General features: G+C 40.2%; 1 protein-coding gene and 1 long non-coding RNA gene across 4 annotated transcripts in view; one reads left to right on the top strand and one right to left on the bottom strand.

Annotated features, from left to right (window-relative positions):
• Window positions 1-1,615: 1,615 nt before the first annotated feature.
• The window catches only part of LOC114708431 (protein FAM240B-like), a 153,399-nt gene continuing 132,097 nt past the window's right edge, over window positions 1,616-22,917 (bottom strand). For 2 of the 3 annotated variants that reach the window (XM_028891724.2, XM_028891723.2), the window contains 2 exons: window positions 6,094-6,238; window positions 1,616-2,211 (listed from right to left, as the gene is read on the bottom strand). In XM_028891724.2, coding sequence (XP_028747557.1) covers window positions 2,118-2,211; window positions 6,094-6,236 — 237 coding nt within the window. In that variant the 5' untranslated portion in view covers window positions 6,237-6,238 and the 3' untranslated portion in view covers window positions 1,616-2,117. Of the gene's footprint in view, window positions 2,212-6,093; window positions 6,239-18,032; window positions 19,206-22,917 lie in introns of those variants that run through there. The other variant, XM_037205629.1, reaches the window with a different exon arrangement.
• LOC119087982 lies at window positions 1,703-6,490 on the top strand. Its single transcript, XR_005091528.1, has 3 exons — window positions 1,703-1,793; window positions 2,085-2,276; window positions 6,172-6,490. It is a non-coding gene; the product is annotated as an uncharacterized LOC119087982 (long non-coding RNA).

Below are 22,917 nucleotides of genomic sequence, written 5' to 3'. Positions count from 1 at the left end.
TCATTAGGGGGATGTCCTTGAAAGGGACACTGGGACCTAGGCCTCTTTGTGTTTCTCTTTTGCTTTAAGGGTAGACTGCCTATTCATAGACTTCATTCATTTATATATATATATATATATATATATATATATATATATATATATATATATATATATATTTTAACTCATTGGAAAAAGTCAAAATCATGCATGAAAGTTTAGGGAGATCAGTTAGTAAGCATTTTCTATACACAATCTGAGTTTAAGCCCTAGAACTCAAGTTAAACAAATGACCAACAAGCAAATGAACAAATATGCATGTCATATACATTGCTTGATGAGCAGATACAGTGAGTTTTTGCCACAGTTATGGAATGCCAACCAACATATGTGATATAATTATCTGCATTTATTTACATAAAATTATATATATATGTGTGTGTGTGTGTGTGTGTGTGTGTGTGTGTATGTTTTCATTTATCAAGAAATCTGGAAAAGTTAGGCTGGGTGTGGTGGTGTACACATTTAATCCATGTACTTAGGGAACAGTGGTAGGAGAATCAGGAGTTCAAGTCCATCAGTGGCTAAATATAGTTTAAGGTCAGCCTGACCTGTATGAGACCCTCCCCCTCCCATTCTGAAAAAAAAATCAACAATGAAAATCCAAGCAATCCACTCCTGTACCTATAAATTGCAATGGCTATTACCCTGTCCCCACCTCCTCTCTTCTACAGAGGAACCCTCTCCTCATTCTGTTACAGATACACATTTCTCTATTGCTTTCCAGGCCCACCTGCTTTTCCTCACTTCTACACCTTCCCTGTTCTGTTTTCCATGAACTGTATGTACTTAGGGTCTCTAATGTGATATGTTGGTGTGTACATACAAAGTGAAATGATTTTTACAGGTTAGATCTCCCTTTAACTGTCACATTTTCAGAAGACTTCTGACTCACATATGTGGTCGGGTATCTTGATGTTTATTTCCATGGTTTTCTATCTTTATCAAAGTTCTTTTTCCATGATTATCCTCTTTTGAACATAGCCCAGCATTTCCCAGAACTAGTTTACAGTCTTTTTGTTGAATGTAAGTTGAATAAGAGCCCACAGGAGAGGCCTGGGCACTGTCTTTTGAATCTCACCATGGGGGATGGTGGAAGTCTCTCCAGCCCCTCCTGCCATGCACATCGTTCTTGGCCATAATGAGGGTTGTTAGTTTTCCAGAAGAAGCAGAGGGAAGCAGGCTTCCCCAGGACTGTCTAAGTGTCTTGGACTCAGCCTTTTATTCCCTCTGGCCACCTATGTGCCTTGGCACATCTCCCTTTGTTCCCGTCCTGCCTCAAGGAACCTCAGACAAAGGAACCCCCATCCACGCTGCTGTAAATGCCACTTGTCTAGCAAATTTGCTCTGGACCAGACAGGAAGCTAAGTGAGGATGACTCAGAGTTCTGGAATGTGTCTGGGGATACTGGAACTGACACTCGCAGAGAACTGACTAAGACAAATGTGAAAGGACTTGACAGAGGCAGGCAATTCTGAGGTGAGCAAGGATGAGGGTGAGCCAGCCAAGACTGTTCAGCAGGATTCTACTTCCTCTGCATTTGCCTAAATAAAACATGATCATCAAAAAGCCCAAATTTATAGGAAGAGAAAACTAATTCAGTTTATTTTCAAATCATATTGTTGAAATTTCAAAATTCACACTAGTTTTATTTCTGCAGGCTGTGGCATCTTTGTATACACAAAAAAGGAGGAAAGGAGACAACAATTTTGTGATCTGTTTCTGGAGATGTGGAGAAGCCGGATTCCATCAAGGTCATTGCCTCAAGCAAGCTCAGGGAAAGCATTTAGATTTCAAGATGGGGATAGAAGGCAGAACCACCTTTACTACATGGGGAGGGGTACTAATTCAAAGAGCTTTTTACATTAAACAATCCAAGCATCCACCGCTGCAGTTACCCTGTCCTCTGTGTGGAGAGGGTTGAGCTAGATACAGTTCCCATTAGCACAGGGTGGTTTACATGTATGTCCTTTCTCAAATGGGAGAACAGACAGGGAAGTTCTGCTTGTGAGTCAGTATAACTCATGGAAGTCTTTTTCCTTTAGAAGAAGATGCCCTTGATGGTTTGCCAGAAGCACTCAGTTCTCAGGGGTAGCTTGCTTTCCCTCATTATCAGGATTGTCCAGCATTCTCAACCTCTTCTCCAGCCTCTGCTTCCATTCTTCTCGAAGCCTGCGGAGAAGACACCACACACGCAATTGATTAGTGCATTTGTTTCTATATCTGCTGGTCCATTGGTGAGTTTTTCATTTGTTTCTCATAAATATTGTTCAAAGAAACCCATGACTTTTGCAAGTGAGTAAAGAACAGAAATAGAATAGAAAAACAAGTGAAGACTACAAACAGATAGTCTTTCATCAAATTTAATTTAGCCTTCCTAAATTAATATTGGACTCCATAAAATTCCAGTCAAAATCCCAGTAAAATGTTTTTGTAGTCATCAACCAGCTGACTGTGAAACAGCTGGGGAATGTGGTCTCAGCTGCCTGGGAGACTGAAGCAAGAGGATTACGTGAGTCTAAGATATTGAAAATAGCCTGGGTAACATAGCAAGACTTCATTAAAAAAATATCAATCATTGAAAAATAATCAATCAATTTTCTGTGGAAAAGTGAGAAAAGAAGTAGGTTAGCCAAAAGAATTGGCGGCACACGCCTTTAATCCCAGCACTCGGCAGGCAGAAGTAGGTGCATCTCTGAGTCTGAGTCCAGTCTGGTCTATAGAGAAAGTTCCAGGACAGCCAGGGTTACACAGAGAAACCCTGTCTAAAAAAAAGATACAGTCACCATTGTTAACACAGCCTTGAAGAAAGGGGCAGACAGGCAAATGGATCAGCAGAAAACACAAACTAAGATGACAAATTGATTTGTGATCTAATCAACTAAAGGATGAAAAGAGGTAGGGAGATGGCTCAGCAGTTAAGAGTACTTTCTGCTCTTGCAAAGGACTGCAAAGGATCTTGCAAAGGAACCTAGTTAGAGGACTCACAATTGTCTGTAACTCCAGCTTCAGGGTATCGGATGCCCTCTTCTGGCTGCCACAGGCACTGCATTTGTGTACACATACATGCAAACACACACATACATAAATATAAATACAAATCAAATAAATCTTAAAAATGAGATCTGACTACATGAGAAGAGCATTATAGCTGGTATTAAAGTTTTTGTCTTTAGTCAAGAAATACTGGTTTCACTTTTCAAATGGAGACCAAGTCATGTTTATTTTTCTAGATTCTTTTGATTTGTTGGGGTAGGGGTGACAGTTAATATCTAGATATTCTGATTCTCCTTCGTAAGTAGAATTAACTAGGTGTAACTAGAAAGCAGAGTGGTGGTGTCTGTGAGATTCTCAAGGGATAGTGTGTCACTGGGAGGCAGTGAGGATCTGATCGGGCTTGCAGTTTTTCTGCCACATGCCAAGCATTATGCATCTCAAAAACAGATTTAGGGAAGGAACTGTGAAAACAGAGGGAGAAGGGACTGCACTGGGCAGGGAGAGCCTTCGGACTTCACACTAGTTTGACACAAGGAAGGAGGCAGGGATAAGTAGGACTGTTGGAAGCCAGCTGCTTTCCAGACACCATTCTAGACCTGCTTCCTCTAAGCAAGGTCAGTGTGTTAATGACACTGTTAAGGATGTGGATGGAAGAGGGTTCTTTTCCAGGTATGGAGGGAGGCTCTTCTTTGGGGCTTAAAAACCTTTTAGAAAGTGATGTTGAAAGCTGAATGTGGTGGCTCATGTCTGTAACCACAGTGCTGAGGGCGTGGAGGCCAAAGCATCAGGAGTTCAAGCTCATCCTCAGATACGTAGCCAGTTTGAGACCACTCTGGACTACATGAGTGAACATCCCATTGTTGAGCCTATGTCTCAGTGGGACTGTTCCTATGTTAGGGTAAAGAACTTGGACAGGCTCTGAGGGTTGAGCTGTTCCTGCTGCTCAGCTATGTAAATAATGATCCCTTTTCAGTAGACTCTCAACTGAAACAAGAAATCCATTTGTTAATGAAAAAAAAAAAGACTGTGCTGTGGGATGGTCTTTCTGCACACTGTGAATACGTGTTGCTACTATTGGTTAATAAAGTAGCTGTTTTGACCTATGGTAAAGCAGGATGAGAGCCAGGAAGGAAATCAGTTATTTAAGAAGTGGCTGTTGGGTATTTGGGAACAGGCAGTCGGGAGAGACTGCTTTACCTTCCCCTCAAACTCTTAATATGTGTCCTTACAGACGTGGAAGCTTTTCGTGAACTAGTTTTTCATACAGACAGACCTGTCAAGCTAACCCTGAAAGGTAGTTTGGCCTTTCAAACTTTCTGTAATTCTGGGATTATAATTGTGAAGAGCTATTTTTAAAAAAGAAGGGATTTTTCTTTATTTTTTTGGTTTTTTGAAACAGGGTTTCTCTGTGTAGCTTTGTGCCTTCCCTGGAACTCACCTTGCAGACCAGGCTGGCCTCCAACTCACAGAGATCCACCTACCTCTGCCTCCCGAGTGCTGGGATTAAAGGCTCCATGTAGCTCAGGCTGGCCTTTAATTCTCTAGGCAGATGAGAATGATCCTGAAATTCTAATCCTTCTACCTCCACATCCTAACTGCTAGGATTATGGCTTGTATCACCACACCCATCTCTTGAGTAAACAATTGTAGGAAACAGAACCTTTTTAATTCAAATTATTATTAGTTATTATTATTGTGTATGTGTGCCTGTGCACATGCATCTTGTGTATATGTGGGTACATATATCATGACATGTATGTGGATGTCAGAGAAAAACTTTGTGGAGTCAGTTCCCTCCTTCAGCCTTCATTTTGGCTATGGGGATCAAACACAGGTCTTTAGGCTTATGTGACAAGTGCCTTTACCCACTGAGCTTTCTGGACAACCCAAAACTTGATTTTTGTCATGTTGAAGAAAGTATTGTTGATATCTGTAAGCTATTGGTTCTCAACAAGAACCACTTTGCCCTCCAGGTACCTTTACCACAATGTGAAATGGGAATCTTGCTGACAGCCAATTTTTTGAGGCAAGAAATACTACTGAACATGTTACAAAGGGCAAGGAAGCCTTCCACTGCAGGCAGTTCTCTGGCTCTAAAACATCAGCAGTGCTGACAGCTGAGTGAGAAACAGGCTGTAGGTGCACCCAAGAAACCCCATTCAGACTGGCAATATTGAATGAGTGCTTCTATTAACTTTGGTTTCTGACCTTCTTCTTCTTCTTCTTTTTTTTTTTTTCTGGAGCTGAGGAATGAACCCAGGGCCTTGTGCTAGCTAGGCAAGCACTCTACCACTGAGCTAAATCCCCAACCCCTGATCTTCTGTATTTTATGTTCTGACTTCTTTTAAAAATGCCCTGGCTGGAGAGAGACTGCTCCTCCCAGGACTAGTTCCTCACCCTCTTTTGTAAGATGGGGTCTCATGTAGCCTAGGTGGATGACATGGAACTTCTGAACCTTCTGCTTCTACCTGTCCAGTGCTGGGATTACAGGTGTTTGCCTCATACCTTCTTTGGTGCTGGGATCTGACCCAGGGTTTTGTGCATTCTAGATAGGCCCTCTAACAGCTGAGTTACATTCTTGTCCTAGCAAAATGCTTAGCCAATCTCCAAACCATCTACACCCAAGTCTGTAGCTTCATTTTTTTCCATATTCAACTTCCACACCTGCCACTATGCTCCCCTTTGGAAAGCAGCCTAGAGCCAGTACTGGGGACTAGCCGGCCAGAAGCCTACTTGGATTGTTCAAACCAGCCTACATTGAACTGTCCTCTCTTTCCTGCCTTGCCAGGAAATCCCCCAAAGGATATGGCTTACTCTTTCTTCCTGGCTCCTAGGTTCTGATTAAAACTTGCTCCTTCTTTGATGGGCTGAACAATGTGTGGAGACACCTCTTTGGGACTTGTGAGTTTAGTACACTTCTTTCCTCCATATCTTGTTCTTGTTTCCTTCCTAATCCATCACCCACCTTATAACAGTGAGTGATGAAGAAGAATCGGGCCCCTCTCCACATCTCGTATATTCCCAAGGAAATTTAGGACAGAAAAGCAATCCACATACTTTCTCAGAGCGCTTCTCTCCTGGCGAACTTCTTCAAGTTCTCGGTAACAAGTCTGTTTGCTAATTTCCTTTTCCCAGAAGCTTTTGAGCTCATCGCAGGTCTCGCAGCAGAAGACTTCCCTGCGCATGTACTGGCTGTTCATCCCTGCAATGTGAAAGACAAAGCGTAGCCCAGCAATTGCAAGTAGTAGCGCCCGACTGGGATGTGCTTGGACCCAGGTGAGTTTGAATTGATACTTTTCTGTCATCACACACTAATGGAATGACTCCATTTTTCCCACTGCAGATGAAGATAATCATAATGATGTAAAAAGTATTCTGGAAAACAGTTGAACAAAGAAAAATCTGTAGCCCTTGAAGGTAATCTGATTCTGAAGCAGTTGACTTTTTTGTTGTCTTTTAGCCATTTTGCTATACTGTAAATTATATAAAAATTATAGTAATGTAAATGATTCTAAAACACAGAAATTAAAATATATTTTATCCAAATGATATACCCGTGGATGTCAGTTTTTTATCTATTATAAATTTGTTGATTTTTAAAACAAATTTCCTTGAATTAGTTGTAATTGTGTGTGTGGTGTGCATGTGTGTATGTGGGTATACTTGTCTATGTGTGTTCATGTGGAGGCCAGAAATCAACACTTGAGACAGAGGCTTTCATTGAACTGGGAGCTTGTTGATTTGGCTGGACTGGCTGGCCAATACGGTCCTGGAATCTGTCTGTCTCTGCATCTTCCCAGTGTGAGGACACAGCTAACCTGGCTTTTACATGGGTGTTGGTGATTCATATTCAGCTTCTCATGCTTGCACAGCATGCATGTTACCTGATAAATTTCTTCCCAGCTCCTCACTTGAAGTCTTTCTAGTTTTCCCATTATATGTAAAATAAATTCTTTGCCACATTTTGATTTTATATCTGTTTGAAAATCACTTTAATTTTTCTAAAAACCCTCTAACTTTTTTTTAAAAGTTTGTATGTATAGGTATAAAATGAGTAGACAAACAAAACCTCTGAATCTACTACAGAGCTAATGGTTCTTAGCAATGTCATACTTCCCTGTCCCTCCTCACAGAGTGACAATGACCTCTGCTCTTCTCTGAGTAAGATGTGTGGGAATCCTGTTCTACCCACTGTACTGTTGTCCTTTAGTGCTGCTCTGTGAGATGGTTGTCCTACACTCATCACTCAGATAAGGAGGCCTTCCTAGTGACTAAAACAGAGCTGAGTTTAAACCTAGGTCTGCTCACCTTCATAGAGGACTCTGTACATTATGGATGGCTAACTTGAGCTTATTAATTTTTAGTTTTGCACATGAGGAAGCTAATGCTCAGAGGCATTAGTTGATTTTGTTGAAACCCTACAGCTTCAGAATTCCTTCCTTACTCCTGTCCTTTGAAAAAGGCAGAGTGACTTTGCATTCTCTCCCTGTTGAGAATCTCAGAGCTCTCCCATGACTGACAGGTACCTCAATGTTTGAATGTTTGTAACTTGGTGAGACCTAGTTTCCTTAAGAGAAGAACTTTTGTCTTGTTATTATTGGTGATTTGAGACTTTCAATAGGTATTCAGTAGTTCTTAATTTAATGACTTTTTTTCAAATGACTGTTTTTATAAAAAGAACTTTCTGAGAAATGAAAATTTGTTCCTTAAGATATCCTAGTACCTAGACAATGAGAAAAAGTCAGAGAGGGGACCACTTTTATCCTTTCTGGGTAAGAGAATTGTTCAATTCTGGTGATTCAGAGCAGCGACAGTGCTCGGAGTATCTGTGAACCCTGGGCTCTCTTGCAGCCTGACCACAGCACAGTCGCCTGTCTCCAAGGGCACACATCTCTCCCACTCACTCTTGTTTCCAGGACAATGGATTCGGTGTGAAGAATTTTAATAAATTTCTAGTCATTAGATATTGGAAGAGAAACTATTAACAAAAATAGATTATATTTTACATTTTTATTCATAGGACTAGGAGATGGGATGTTTCTCCTCCACGCACTTGAATTTCCTGTGTGTTTAGTTGTGCCTACAGGAGACTCTAAGGCGTTTCACTTTCCTGGGATACACATGTGAGATAAATACTGCCTGAACTGAAGAGATGGATCAGTGAGTGCAAGAGCTAGATGTTAACTGCATAAGCCTGATGACCCAAGTTTGATCCCTGGGACCCATGTAAAAAGCCAGATGCTGGGACTCACATCTGTGATCCCAGCACTCCTAAGGCAGGAAGGGACATGGAGAAAGAACCACCAGGAAGCCTGTGGGGCCACATAGCCGCAGTGCAGCAGAAGTAACAAGAGACATCTTGCCTTAACAAGATAGAAGAGAACTGATTCTTAAAAGTTGTCCTCTGATTTCCACATGCATACATAAATGTGTGTCCACAAGCACAAAACAAGTAAACAGACTAAGAAAATACTGTTTATGCTGAGCTGGGAAGAACTCACAACTTGCAATTTATGTGGGTGCAAAGTAAGAACCCTTCACTTTTTTTGAGACAGAGTCTCCTATATCTCAGGCTGGCCTTTGCTATGCTTACCCTCTTGTTTGACCTCCCAAGGATTATAGGTCTGTACATCATACTGGCTTTATGCAATGCTGGGGTTGGAACCCGGGGGTTCACATATGTTAGGTAAGCATTCCACTCACTGTGCTCCAAAACCTTCTTCTAAAACTTTCAAATTCAAATCACGTATTTGGTACTCATAGAAAGGATAGTTTGGCCAAATACATACTCATAGAAATGTTTTTCTTTCATTAAAATTTAGAATTAACATTTTAAGCTAAAGAGTATCATGGAGAAGAGAGGAGATCCCAGCAGGCAGCCAGCTTGTCACTTCATGAAGTCTGACATTTTTTCTGTTTGACTGGAAGGTGTTTTGGCTCTGGAGGATATCTAGTCTAGCAGGCAAGGCATTTGTAGATCCAGGAACTGGGGGAATCTAATCAGCTAAAAGAAGAGATGTCCACACACCCAAGGGGTAAACTGAGGTTGTGCCTGTCCAAGGCAAATTGGATAAGAGACTATTAGGGATCTGAATGGACAGGATGGCCTGTTCTGGTCAGAAAGAACTTAGGGGTTCTGTTTCCATGGGGGAATTGGCCTAGGGATGCATTCTCTATCCATAGTGTTAACCTTGAACTTTCTCCTTTAGTGCTGTGGTTTGATTGTGTTTGAACATGTTATCCTCAGTGGTTGGTGCTGTTTTGACAGGCTATAGAATCTTTAGGACGAAGAACATTGCTGGATTAAAATGGGTTACTGGGGACTGTGGACCTTGGGACTCTACAGCCTGAACCACTTCCTGTCTGCTATATGCTTCCTGCTTACAGATATGATGTGGTCAAGTGCCCAACACTCCTGCTACCATGCCTTCTCGACACCATGGCTTGAAGCCCCTTGAACTCTAAACCTGAATAAGCCCTTCATTCTTTAAGTTGCACTTTGTCAGATACTTACTTGGTCATATTGAAAGAAAAGTAGCAAATATTCTTAGCTTGCCCCAACCCCCCCCTTTTTTTTTTGCCTCCTACTTTTCTATGGAGTCTGCAGAGCTCTTTCTTATACCACACTTGAACATGCAAATGCTATCTGAATTAACCAAACAGATCCCACTGCTGTGGGCATGATTCTCCTTACAACTCCCATCTCCTGACTCACTTACCAACCCTGCAGATTGTGTTCTGTCAGTCAGATATGTGAGGGAGCCAAGAATGAGGGTATTAGGCTGGTCACTGCCATGAGCTTTTTGTACTCAGAGTCCTAGTTTCATTACTCATGAGACAGAAACTAATTATTGTGACCCAGCTCATGGTACTTCATACATGGATTGCTATTTCATTCTTCAAACATGATATGCATGTTTGCAGGATACTCACAGGCTATCGTCCACCCATGACAAGCATAAAAAATGTTAATCACTTCAAACCATCCCGTACATACCCTTTCATTTGGTTTATACATGATATCAAATGCTTCTCTTCATACTGACTCAGCTCATGCTTAGGGTTTATTTATTTCTGTTGCTGGGCTATTAGGATTAGAAAACCTGAGATGACAGGGATAAGAGGCTTCCCTTTTGTCCACGGCCCAGTGTTAGAGCCTGGACAGATGCCTTTAGCAAAGCTTCTAGTGCCACTTAGGATGTGACATTAGTGCCCTCTCTGTGGTCAGGCAGAATAATCACATTCATTGCGTGATGCTGAGCATGCTGAAGAAGTGACTAGTCTACTAAAAACGATTGTTGTCACCACTCACAACTGCTCTCATTCCTTACAGGTTATTCACAGTTGCTTGTTTTGCTGGAAGAAAACAAGCTCAGTTTTTAGCTTCTATACCATAAAGTGCACTTTGATTTAGAGCAGATCCTCTCTCTAGTTTCTCTCTTTTTTAAATCTGCCTTATACTTATTGTTTCCATTTGCTGTGCTGATTGTGAGCAGCACAATAGTGGCTGGCACTGACAGCTTGGATCCACAAGAAATAGAATTGTGGACTGGGAATGTAGCTTCATTGGTAGAGTACTTGCCTAGTTTATATGAATCCTCATGTTCAATCCCCAGTACCAAATGAACCACCTGGAATTATGTCATGTGTGAAGGAGAGGCTGGGGATCAGAAGCTTAAGGTCATCCTTCACTACAGAGCAAGTCTAAGCCATCGTGGGATACTTGAGATCTTATATCAAAAAAGAAAAAGAATTGATAGAAATTTTAGGAAAATATAAACCTAAGGCAGGAAACATATCTCAAACCTGTCCATTTCATTTTTCCTGATGAGCACTGTCAGGTGTGACTTGCTGTCTCTGGATCCACCCTGGTACAGGCAGTGAAAATCATCAACCATATACCTCATCTGCACTCATGTGACAGTGAAAAAGGCATTACTTGATCCACCTGCTTTATCTGGGGGTTGGGAAGATGTGAAAGCTCCTGGGATCTCAGTGGCATGGATCAGCAGTGTTTCAATAGCTTAGAAATAAGGAAAACGAAGTCACATGTAGATGTGCAAACCATCGGAGGCTGTTTATCCTGTGCTACTGAACTAAGATTAAGCTCTGATGTTTTATAAGAGGAATTTTCAACTTAGGTGTCTCCACTTTCCTCTTGTAAAAATAGCTTAAAAACAAACAAACAAACAAACAAACAAAACCAACTTCAGGTCTTTGACCTCCCACCTGCAAGTTTCAGCTTGTTGATTTCATCCCCTGGTGGGTGCAGTTGGAAGGGAGTGGCCTCCTAGGGAAGCCTGTGGGTGCCTTCCATATCTCTTTGGCTTCCTCCAGTTCTTAGTTTCTCTAAGAATAGAGGACAACTTCTTTGTCTTGACACTCAGCTTAACTATTCTGTTTTTCACCCTAACAGCTTAAAATCAAGAGCAGCAAATTTAAATAAGTCTAGAGGCTAGAAGGTCACATGCATTCACTCTAGTTTTAAAAAGCATTATTATTATTATTATGTGTGAATGGGCAGGGCATGTGCATCACAACGTACACCACAGTGAAGGTCAGAGGACAACTTTGTGGAATTGGTTTTCTCCTTTTATGTTTTGGTGGGCTCTGGGAATTTAGCTAACACTTTTTCTGCTGAGCCATCTTGTTGACCCTGTTCTGGGTATTTTTTTTGTATATGATTCTCATGCTCACTTAAACTCTATCAGGCTTAGTATGTTTAAATTTTTTGTTTCTTCACTAAAAAAAAAAATATAAAATCATGGTTACACAGAACAAATTTCTCTTTTTTAATATGACAGTAGGTTAGGCAGGCATGTAATCAGAGTGTTTGGGAGGTGGAGGCAAGAAGTGTGAGGCTAGCCTGGACTACATGAGAGAGACCCCTGCCTTAACTTCCAGGATTGCCTCAGTGTTAAATTTCTCCAATTAACAACTGAGCTGTGAGTATTAGCTATGTTCTTAGAAAGGATACATTGAAGTGTGTAGGTTATACATTGAAGTACAAAGGTTAATGTATCACCTTATTCTCAAATGGGTCAGAAAAATATATAAGGAGATAAAGTGTAAAATAAGACAGACAAGCAATGACTGATGTATCTGGGCTTGTGATCATGGAGTTCTTTGAATTCTTTTTTTTTTTTTTCTTTCCCTTTTTCTTCAGTGCTGGGAATCAAACCCATAGCTTCATGCATGCTACTGAAGCACTCTACTGCTTACTGGTATCTATAGACTTGATTTGCCCTTGTAACTTTTTGTAACCTTGAGATCAGTTGCAAATGAAATTTTAAAGAAATGTTTCTTTCAGGGCCTTCTAGATGACTTCCCTGGTAAAGGTGCCTGCCACTAAGCCTGGTAAACAGAGTTCAATCTCTAGGACCCACAGGTGGAAGGAAAGAACTGACTCTCATAAATATTCTTCTGACTTCCACACACATGCTATGGAGCATGTATGCACGCACGCGCGCACACACACACACACACACACACACACACACACACAGAGTTTATAAAAAATAATAAAAAACCCTTACTTTCATATCCTTAAAAGAGAAGAACACATTTTCCATTTTCTTTCCCATTTAGCCCCCCAGCCTTTTATGTAGACCCCAGCTTCTATAAATCAATTGTGGATATACTTTAGATTTTTTTTTTTTTTTCGAGACAGGGTTTCTCTGTGTAGCTTTGCGCCTTTCCTGGAACTCACTTTGGAGACCAGGCTGACCTCGAACTCACAGAGATCCACCTGCCTCTGCCTCCCGAGTGCTGGGATTAAAGGCATGTGCCACCACCACCCGGCTTATACTTTAGATTTTAAGACCCTTTGTATTAAATATTTTGTTGTGCCCAAAACATGGATAGCTTTAAAAAAACAGTTTTGGGGGAACTTGGAAAAGACAAGAGGAGAGTCTATCAATAGCCAAAATTAGAAGAATTTGAGCAACAAAACATTGTTACACTCCAAATTGATATACATGATTATAAGTAAATGAAAGAAAAAGAGATTCCTAGTGAATAAGTGTAGAAGAAAAGAGAAATAGAAAACTAGGAGAGCAGTCCCTATGAGGCACACTGAGCTTGATAAAAGACAAAATGAACAAATGAAAATTGAAGGAGAAAGAGTAGCGACTTAGCCCCGTGAACATGTCTCCAAGCTGACTCCTCCCATATCTTTAGAATGGGTTCTTATTGAGACTGGGGGCATGTAGTGGCTGAGGGGAAAATAACTTCCCAGAGCAGAAACAAGGAACATTTTATTCAATGAGTAAGGGTTGCATCAAAGTAGCAAATTGTTGCTGCCACACAATTTAGAAGTAATCTGGGGTGTCTCTTCAGAACACTTCCCAACTCCAGAAGGCTGAGTCTACTTATAGGAAAATAGCACATTGGTTACATTGTCCCTGCTCAAGCAAATGACTCCTAACCAGGCTCCTGCAGGCTACCCTAATTAAATGCAATGGGTCACACATACACATAAAATTAGAAAGAACGTCAAAGTAGGAGGAAGGTTTGGAAAGAAGAAGGGATTTGGTGGGAGGAGAAAGGGATATGAGACAATGGAGGTCAGGAGAGACATAGTTATCGATCAAATTGTAAGAGAATAAATAAATAAGCAAATAAGAAAACAGCAGACAAGTTCAAATTCAGTCTCATCCTACAAAGCATCTTAGTACAGCTCCTCAAAATTACCAAGGCCAGTTTTTCAAAAGGAACTATAAATAACATTTTTTTAAAGGTGAAATCTTTTTTAAAAATATTGTCAATGAATTTTAAGACAATATACTGGACAGAATGTCAGAACATGTCTGCTGGTCATACTTGCTTTTGGGTATCCAAGTTTTGATTCTTACATGAACTAGTGAGCTCTCTGGACCTCTGGGAGAAACTTACACAGGCGTATGCAGAATGACACAAGCACAAGGAACAGGGTTCTTTCTTCCCTTCCTCATCTCTCCCATCTCCCAGGCTACAGCTAATTATTGGGAGTTTATATTGGGCCCATCCAAGCTGTTCAATTTGATGTCTTCTCATCTAACTGGAGATGAAAAGGGCCTGGGAGGCCACTGGCTGCTCTTGCTGTGTCCTAGGTGGGTTGGGGCCAGAAGCCAAGCCACCATATTATCTGACTTTGGTCTTCATACCGTCAATTAGATTCTCAAGTACTGTGAGTTGGGACTCGTTTAGCCCTGTGAACTTCATATGGTATCTCTGAAGGACACAGAGTCTGAACTATCCTCATGCTGACTCCACTCACCCGCTCAGAGTTCTGCAAAGACTTTTCAGCTAAAACTAAGTATTTCTCTAGAAATTTTATGTTCTCCTCCTGCAAAAATCTCAAAATGAATAAACAAAAATAAGTAAAGCACACTGGTCAATAAACAAAGTTGAGTTCAGAGTTGACATTTTCCTTTCCACTCTTCTTCCTACTTCAGGAAGCTATTCGTCTGTCTCAATAAATCTTGCTTGCTCTTCAAATCTGTCTCTCACTCCCCTTCCTCCAACTGCCAGCCCAATGACCTTTAGCTGTCATCAGTCAATGCCATTATTTTCTCAATAGGAATACTGATAAGAGGCCACATATCTCCTCTGAGGCAGTGGGCTCTAGCCACTCTGAACTTAACATTTCTTGTAGAAAAATCTGGGGTGCTGAGGAGATTGTTCAGTTGGTAAAGTGCTTGCCCTGTAAATATTAGGATATAAGTTCAATGCCCAGAATGCAGGTGTAAAAACAACAAAACTGGGGCCTACAGAGATGGCTCAGCAGGTGAGACCTCTTGTTGCACAAGCACAATGAATTCGTTTGAATTCCTAGCACCCATGTTGAAGTTGGGAATGGCTGCTTGTGTCTGTAACTCCAGGAACGAGGGACAAAGATAATCAGATCCCTGGTGGGTTGTGGTGGCTCACTGGCAAGCCAGCCTAGCCTGGAATGTATTGCTTCAGGCTCAGTGGGAGATCCTCTCTCAAGGGAACAAAACTAAGAGTGATAAAGCCAGACACCCGATGTCCTCCACTGCCATCATACACACGGGTGTGGGTATGACACACACACACACAGACATAGACACAGGAATGGAGTATCTGCAAGCAAGGCATCTCAATATCTCTATGGTGTTGTTTAGTGAGGTTAATCCTGGCACCCCCACTGTCCCACACCAAGCCACAGGGCCTGCTTTCTGTATATGGATGGATCATTTTAATCAACACAGAGGGATTCATCAGAACCAGAAGGGGCAAAGGGAAGCAGGAGTGGCTAAATGCAACACATTGAGGACAATGTCACAAGGCAGAGGAAACAATTCAAGCTAACTCAGGGACAAGGCACAATCACTGGGGCTGCATAGGAGAAAATGATATAGGAAACATAGATCCCAGAAGCACCTGACGTCCCTCCCTGGCCCCAGAGACTGTCTAGGGTACTCCTCTCTTCCCTTTTTTGCTGTGCTGATCCCTGTGTCTGAGGAGGCATGTGAAAGCTATTATAAGCTATGATTTATTCAATCTTTCTTGTTAAAATCTTCAGAATAGTTTCTGAAAGGACTATGAAGTTCATAAAGACCTCTTTAAGACCATTAAAAAGGTAAAAGCTGCATGCATATGATAATATATTTCAATAATTACTGAAGGTTATAAAGCTAATTATAAAAGACTTTCCCTCCTGTCTCCCTATATCCAGCAATGCTGCCTAATGTCATCCACTGTTAACAATACCTTATTGGTGTTTCCATTTTAATAAAAGTGTGTATATACATATACATGTATATTCTTCTCTCCAAGCAGGAATAATGTGTACATGAAGTTTTGATTTTCTCACTTAAAGTACTTATTTGCATGTTTATCCCACAGCTCTATAGTAACCTGTTTACAGATATGCTGTAACTTATTTAATTGTTCATGTATTGATGGACATTTAACTAGTTCCTGTTTGAATCTATTGCAACAAACAAACAAACAAACAAACAAACATCTGAGTTAGTGATATGTTTTGTTCATGACTTCATGTGTAGCTGAAGCATAAACTCTGGAAATATCATTACAGGTTGGATTACAGGTCATGAAATGTTTACTATGTAACATGTCCTCATGGAGGACAATGCACAGTTACATAGTTCCACATGAGCATTAAATTCTTTGTGGATTTGGACAAGTCTTTTGTATAGACTTAATTCCATCTTTCCCTAGGGCAGAAGACTGGGCTGTTCACTCATTTGCCCCTTAGTGGAAAGATGTGAGCACAGATCTTATATTCAGGAGCGTGTGCCTGAATATGCCACTCCAACATGCCCAACATGGTTGTCACTCAAAATACATCTTGAGCAAATAAATAAATGCATCAGGCCAGACTCCTAGACAGGCAATCAATATGTATCATGATTTAATTATGCTGCACCCATAAAAAGGAACCACTGTCATTTGTACTAGTAAACACAGACTTTAACCAGCTTCATGGTACATTTGTGCTAACAGGAAAGACACAAAATCTGATTTAAGTGGAAAGGGATATTCAAAGTTCTAATAGCAGATAGGTTTCTAAATGGTCAAATGTAAACCCCTTCCTCCCCATATTACATTTTTGAATGTAATACTTTAAGTAATAAAAGCAAAATGATCTATACTTACCATATTGTTATCAACATCTAGTTCTCCCACCCTGCCTTTCCATCCTTCTTTTTTCAATGTTGGGGATCAAACCTAGAGTCTTGTATATACTAGGCAAACAGTCTACCAATTGAGCTACATTCTTAGGCTATACTTAGTTTTAAAATACACATTTAAATACCTTTAATTTTATAGGGTTTATTGACCTAATTTAAAAGAAATATGCTTTCTTTTAAATTTTGGTTTTGGTAAAGATACTTCCATCTCATTATGAATTGAGGTGTGTGTGTGTGTGTGTGTGTGTGTTTGTGTGTGTGTGTGTGTGTGTGTGTATTCTTTAGGGTCCCCCTGACTTAAATAGTTAGGGAAATTGCCAACCTTAAGTTCTAGGGAATAGGTTGCATTGTGAAAAGTGTATGGACTTTCGGTTTCAGTATCTTCACTTGCAAATGAGGCTATCTGGCTGTCTTGCATATATGGAAAGAACAAATAGAAACAGATCGATGTTTAGCCAAAGAGACTGCTCTTGTGTGAGTAAGTGGCTCTATTTCTCTGCACCTGCCCCCTGCAAAAGTGGTTCTTGCCAGTCTTTATATGTATGAAAAAATTATTTCTGTTTTCACTAAATCATTACTAATTTGGTTAGAAAATTTTTCTTTCACTTTGATTCTTGTTTTTGAAACTAGGTCTCACGTAGCCTAGCTGGTCTCAAACTCAGTTTATAGATGAGAGTGACCTTGAACTAATGATCTTCCAAAGTGCTGGGACTACAGGTATAAATGAGTCTCCCTGCTAGGTTTCAACTGTTGGTTCTCAAATTTGCTTTACTAATTAACTTTCCCTTAAGAATCCTACAACTCACTTCCAGCTTTACATTAAATAGCCACTTAGTTAAGTAACATTTGTTGTAAGTAGACTTTGGAGGTCTCATGTGTTCCTGTCTCTCTAATAAAAGAACACAGAATATCCAATTGTAAAAACAGAAACAAACAAACAAAATTTCTCTAGCTTAATCTTCCAAGTTCCAGGTTACTTAGTCAAGTAAAAACCTCAAATTAATTTTTAATCCTCTTATCCATTGGCTTCCTGAGGAGTTTCTGTGGTCTGGCACATCTAACAAATGTTTTTTTTTTTTTTGGGGGGGGGTCAACACGAGGTATATTGCTTATTTTGGTTAATCTTCACAGAGCCTCACTCTGAGATTGACACTGATTTTTGGCTTTTTCACATCCTTGAACTTGAAATTCATGCATCACTGACATTTAGGGAAAAGAAAGCCAGAGATTAAAAAACAAAACAAAACAAAACAAAAATCCCTAACTCGTGGAAGACATCTCAACTGGCTGCAGCAGGCTGTTCCCACAGCCTGACAGCACAAGCTCAGAGCAGCGTACCTTACAGATGAATCTCAGGTGGACTGATATCCTGTGACGGTGCAAAGGAGCGCAAGTGTTCTGGTTCTGGCCTCCTCAGCTCCGCTTTGGGAAAGCCACAGGCACTATTCTGAAACCTCATTGTTGGAGCTTTTTATATATGGAGTAGAGGCAGTAACAGAAATCCCTCAGCCTTTCAAGGTCATTTGAGCTAAATTAGTAGAATCAGACAATATCTCTCCAGGGACACTGTAGCCTTCCCTCATGGTGAGAGATGGTTCTAAAGAAATCCCATCTCTCCCTCCCCTGCCTGCCCCTGAGCAAGCGAGCTTCTGTTTTGGCAGTTTCTCATGAACGCTATGACTTGGCCTGAACCTAGAGAGGTGGTTTAGAACATGCACGGATTATCCATGTGCCCTGTTGCTCTGTGACTTGTGAAAAGCCATCCTCTGCCCCTTAGTGTGCAAAGGGGACTGGAATGGTGGGACGAGCCACACTTGGGTATAATCTTACAGGAAGACTTAGTGAGGCATCTTGTTCTTTGGAGCCATTAATCCTTGAATAGAATCGGTGATGACATATCACGGCCTGCTAGAACTCTACCAGCTGGAGAAAGAATTGACCCCTGGAGAGTGTTTTCCAATCAAATGCATCCAAGTGAGATCGACTTCTCCTTTTAGAGTGGCTCTTGTCCCATCACGGAGGAGCACACTTTGTCCTTAGGAAAAACATTTGGAACAGTCACTGATCTGGTCACAGAAATAGCTCTGGTTTTCATCAAATCCTTTGACTATTCTGCTAATTGCAAACCCACTACATGGTTCAGTGGACTATAAATCTGCAACTCACATTACATGTGACCACTCATCCAACACTGGTATGCAGATTTTAGCTTGCTGAAATGGTAATATTTAATGTTGAGTCTGTAAAAGTATCTTAATGAGGCCACTTATTGTAAACTGGATGCCTAATTTAATAGCAGAAATAAGTTTTACAACAGATTTTTTTTTTAATTATGAGAAAAAAGTTAGTTTGAAAATATTTTTTTTTTTCCTGGAAACATACCTCCTCAAACACAGGGATCATCACAGCTTAAAAGGGAAGAGCAGAGTACCCTAGATAGTCTCTGGGGCCAAGAAGGGACATCAAATGCTTTTGGGAATCCATGTTTTTGTTTCCCTGTATCATTTCCTCCTATGCAACAATTAAAATAAAAACTTCAATAAAAACATTTCCAAAATATCCATTGAAACCACAATGAGATTCCTAATGAAGTTTAAATGCATATCTTAAAACTTCAAATGAAGCTAATATTTTACATTTTTATGTATATATTTCTACTTAAGAAAATGTAGTAAAACTAAGTAGCAAGTAGCAAATAGCAAATGACTGCAAGATGATTGTCTTCTCATTGAAGCCATGAGAAAAAATTCAAGAGAAACATAAAAATATATTTTTGGGGGGCTGTTACCATTCCTGGGATTTCTACAAACATTTAATCCACTGACATGGAATCTTGCAACAAATAATTATTTCTATAAATTTTTATTAGATTTATTATTTTATTTCATATGTATTTTGCCTTTGTGTATGTATGTGCACTACATGCATGCTTGGTGCCTTCAGAAGTAGGAAGAAGCCATCAGATTCACTGGATCTAGATAGTTGTGAACCACTATGTTGGTGATGGGAATCAAACCTGGGACCTATGCGAGAGTAACATGTGCTTTTGACCATTGAGTCACTGCTCCATCTTAAAGAACCATCCTTACGTTCTTCCTAGTTCAGCCAAGATTTTAACCTACAAGGACAGAGATGTCCACATTCTGCTTTTGCTTTTTCATTCTGTTTGCTTGGGAAGACACTGGTTTAGAGAGATGAGATCTCATAACAGAGTAATGGCAGTATTAGGATCTGAACCCAGGCTGCCTAACTCTTATTTTCTTGCCTAAATGCTCTCATTGAGCATTTATAGGAAGGCTCATGTCTCAGACTAAAGCTCACAGCACTCCTGCCCATTTTCCTACCAAGAAAGGAGAGTTTATTTGAAAGAGGAAGAAATGGGCCGGGCGGTGGTGGCGTATGCCTTTAATCCCAGCACACGGGAGGCAGAGGCAGGCGGATCTCTGTGAGTTTGAGGCCAGCCTGGTCTCCAAAGCAAGTTCCAGGAAAGGCGCAAAGCTACACAGAGAAACCCTGTCTCGAAAGAAAGAAAAAAAAAAAAAGAAAAGAAAAGAAAAAAGAAAGAAAGAGGAAGAAAGGGCAGACATATGCTCACATCAGAACCTTTACAGACCCTCCCTCTGGAAGGTGGGACACTGATAACAATAGTGGTCTGTGATCTATTTAGTGTCCAAACAGGGTGAGGAGAAAAGCAGGGACAGCCAGCTGAGAAGAAGCCACTTCAAATCTACATGCAGGCACTCATCAAGATTTCAAAATGTTGCTCCATGTGTAGTTTTTGGCATGATGAGACTGTAATTTCAGAGAGCCCTTCTTTGTCCTTATTGTGGAACTGGAGATTTAGTTAGGATTTTCACATTGTGAACTTTATTTTGAGTCAAAGTATGGATTACCTTATTTTTTATTTTAAAGTTATATTTTATTTGTAAAACTTTCTCTTTTTTGGAATGATGGATTACCACCCCCCAAAAGCAGCATCCTTTCTCCCAAAATACAACTAAAACTTTTTTTTGGTAGTACTGGAAACTGTAGCTAGGTACTTAAAATGCTGGCAGGTGCTCTATTGCTGAGCTACAGCCCCAGATCATTCCACATCTCATTTATTATTTCATCAGTTGACAGACAATTGAATGATTTCCACTTTCTTGGCGCTTGTGGATCATTTGGCTATGAAATTCATGCACAAGTTTTTGTTTGAACACCTGGCATTGGCTCTGGCACTGCCTGTTTTTATAAATCATGCCCTAGTGCTTACAAATGTATCTGTTCAATTAGGAATTTTCTAGAATGGAATTTAGTAGAGGCTTGTCCTTTACAGAAAGCTTGTTATTTTTCACATCACACCAAGTTGCCAAGATTGTGGAGTTAAGACAAAGTACCTCTTGAGATGGTTAGAAACAGACTCTGCCTTCCCTTGCTCACCAGAGGTGTGTAACTGCTCTATGCCTGTGCCTCCTATCTATGATAGGGCACTAGGTATAGGTGTGGCCTAGGAGGAAAGCTTATAAGGGGTGTTCATAAATAGAAATAGATTTTAGTTTATACCACTGACCCTCACTTCAGAATTCACCATAGTTTCCCCAAGGTGGAGGCATGGTCTGAGTAAACATGATTAGGAAATGGTGGTCTCAGAATTAATGGTAATAGCAGTCTCCCATTGAAAGGAAGTCCTGAGCTCAAATGGATTAGGTGAGAATGTCTCTGAAGGTGGGATGGGGCTGACTAACATCAGCTTCAGATTCAAACGTGTGAATTTTTTGAGTTGTGTCATCTGTCTTCAACAAGTGTGAAAAGCAGACTGTAGCTCAGAGGATGCTTGTGTCCCTTGTGCCATGTGCTGAGATGGGGTTAATACCTGCACAATCTAGAAATCTTGGCAGTGATAAGGTAATCAAGAATAAATATTTTTTTAAACTTTTAGTTTTTCTGTGTGTGTGTGTGTGTGTGTGTGTATGTGTATGTGTGTGTATGTGTATGTGTGTGTTTCTCTACATAGCCCTGGTTGCCTGGAACTTGGTATCTAGACCAGGCTAACCTCAAAATCACAGATGCCTCTGTCTCCCAAGTACTGGAATTAAAGGTATGTGACACTATGCTCAGCTTTTTACCTTTTCAAAAAAACTGAATATTTTATTGACCTTTTAGAAACTTACAAGAAAATTACAGAGTTCCCATGAACCTTAGTCTTTATGATTGAACACCCTTTCTTGTGAACATCTTACATAAGTTGTATATGTTTTAAGAGTATATGTTGTAGAGTTCCCTAATATCAAACATGGATGGATCTTTTAAAATTAGTGTTTATTTATATCATAGTATTGACTATTAAAGCAAATAACAATGAAGCAATCAAAACGTGTCTAGTTATATTTACATAAGCATCCATACAATACACATATATTGACCACTTACACACACATATATTGAGTATATATAAAATGAAGTGTAACATACCTCATTTGATCATAGTGGTTTTATCAAAGTTGTTGGCAAACAGTAGTTTTAATTCTTTAAGAAAAAAGATTTATTTTATTTTTTATTTATGTATATGTACATGTGTGTGTAGGCATCTCCAGGTGCCCTTAGAGGCTGGAAGAGGGCCTCAGATCCCCAGAGCTCAAGTTACAGGCAGTTGTGTGCAGTTCATCCTGGGTACTTAGAACTGAACTCTGGTCTACTAAAGTAGCAGCAAGTACGTTTAACCACTGATCCATCTTTCCAGTCCCTTTCATCTTCTTTATTTGTGGATGTATTATTTTTTACTTTCACTAGTTATAAAAACTATTAAAGAGAAAAAAAACCTGTTCACTAGGACTAACTAAATGAAAAATCCTACCACATTAGTGTGTGAAAATAATAAGTTTAAAGGAATTTTAGAGAAATCAGAGTGGGTAACCTACAATTTTTGTTTATATTTCATAACCCATGAAGAACATGGGAAAAACTGGGTAAATGAAATATTTTCAGATGTCTGGACCCATCAACTGATGAATTGAGTAGATAGTTGATCATCCTGTGTGTCTTAGTTAGGGTTTCTATTGCTGTGTAGAGACACCATGACCACGAAATACTTAATTAGTGCGGCTTACATTTTCAGAGGTTCAGTCCATTATCATCATGGTGGGGAGATGGTGGTATGCCAGCAGACATGGTGCTGGCTGCATCTTGATATGCAGGCAACAGGAAGTGGACTGAGACACTGGGAGTAGTTTGAGCATAGGAG

This window comes from Peromyscus leucopus, chromosome 5, assembly GCF_004664715.2.
Source record: "Peromyscus leucopus breed LL Stock chromosome 5, UCI_PerLeu_2.1, whole genome shotgun sequence".
Classification (NCBI taxonomy): domain Eukaryota; kingdom Metazoa; phylum Chordata; class Mammalia; order Rodentia; family Cricetidae; genus Peromyscus; species Peromyscus leucopus.
Note: the sequence above shows the minus strand (reverse complement) of the source record. Positions and strands in the feature narration are given on the sequence as shown.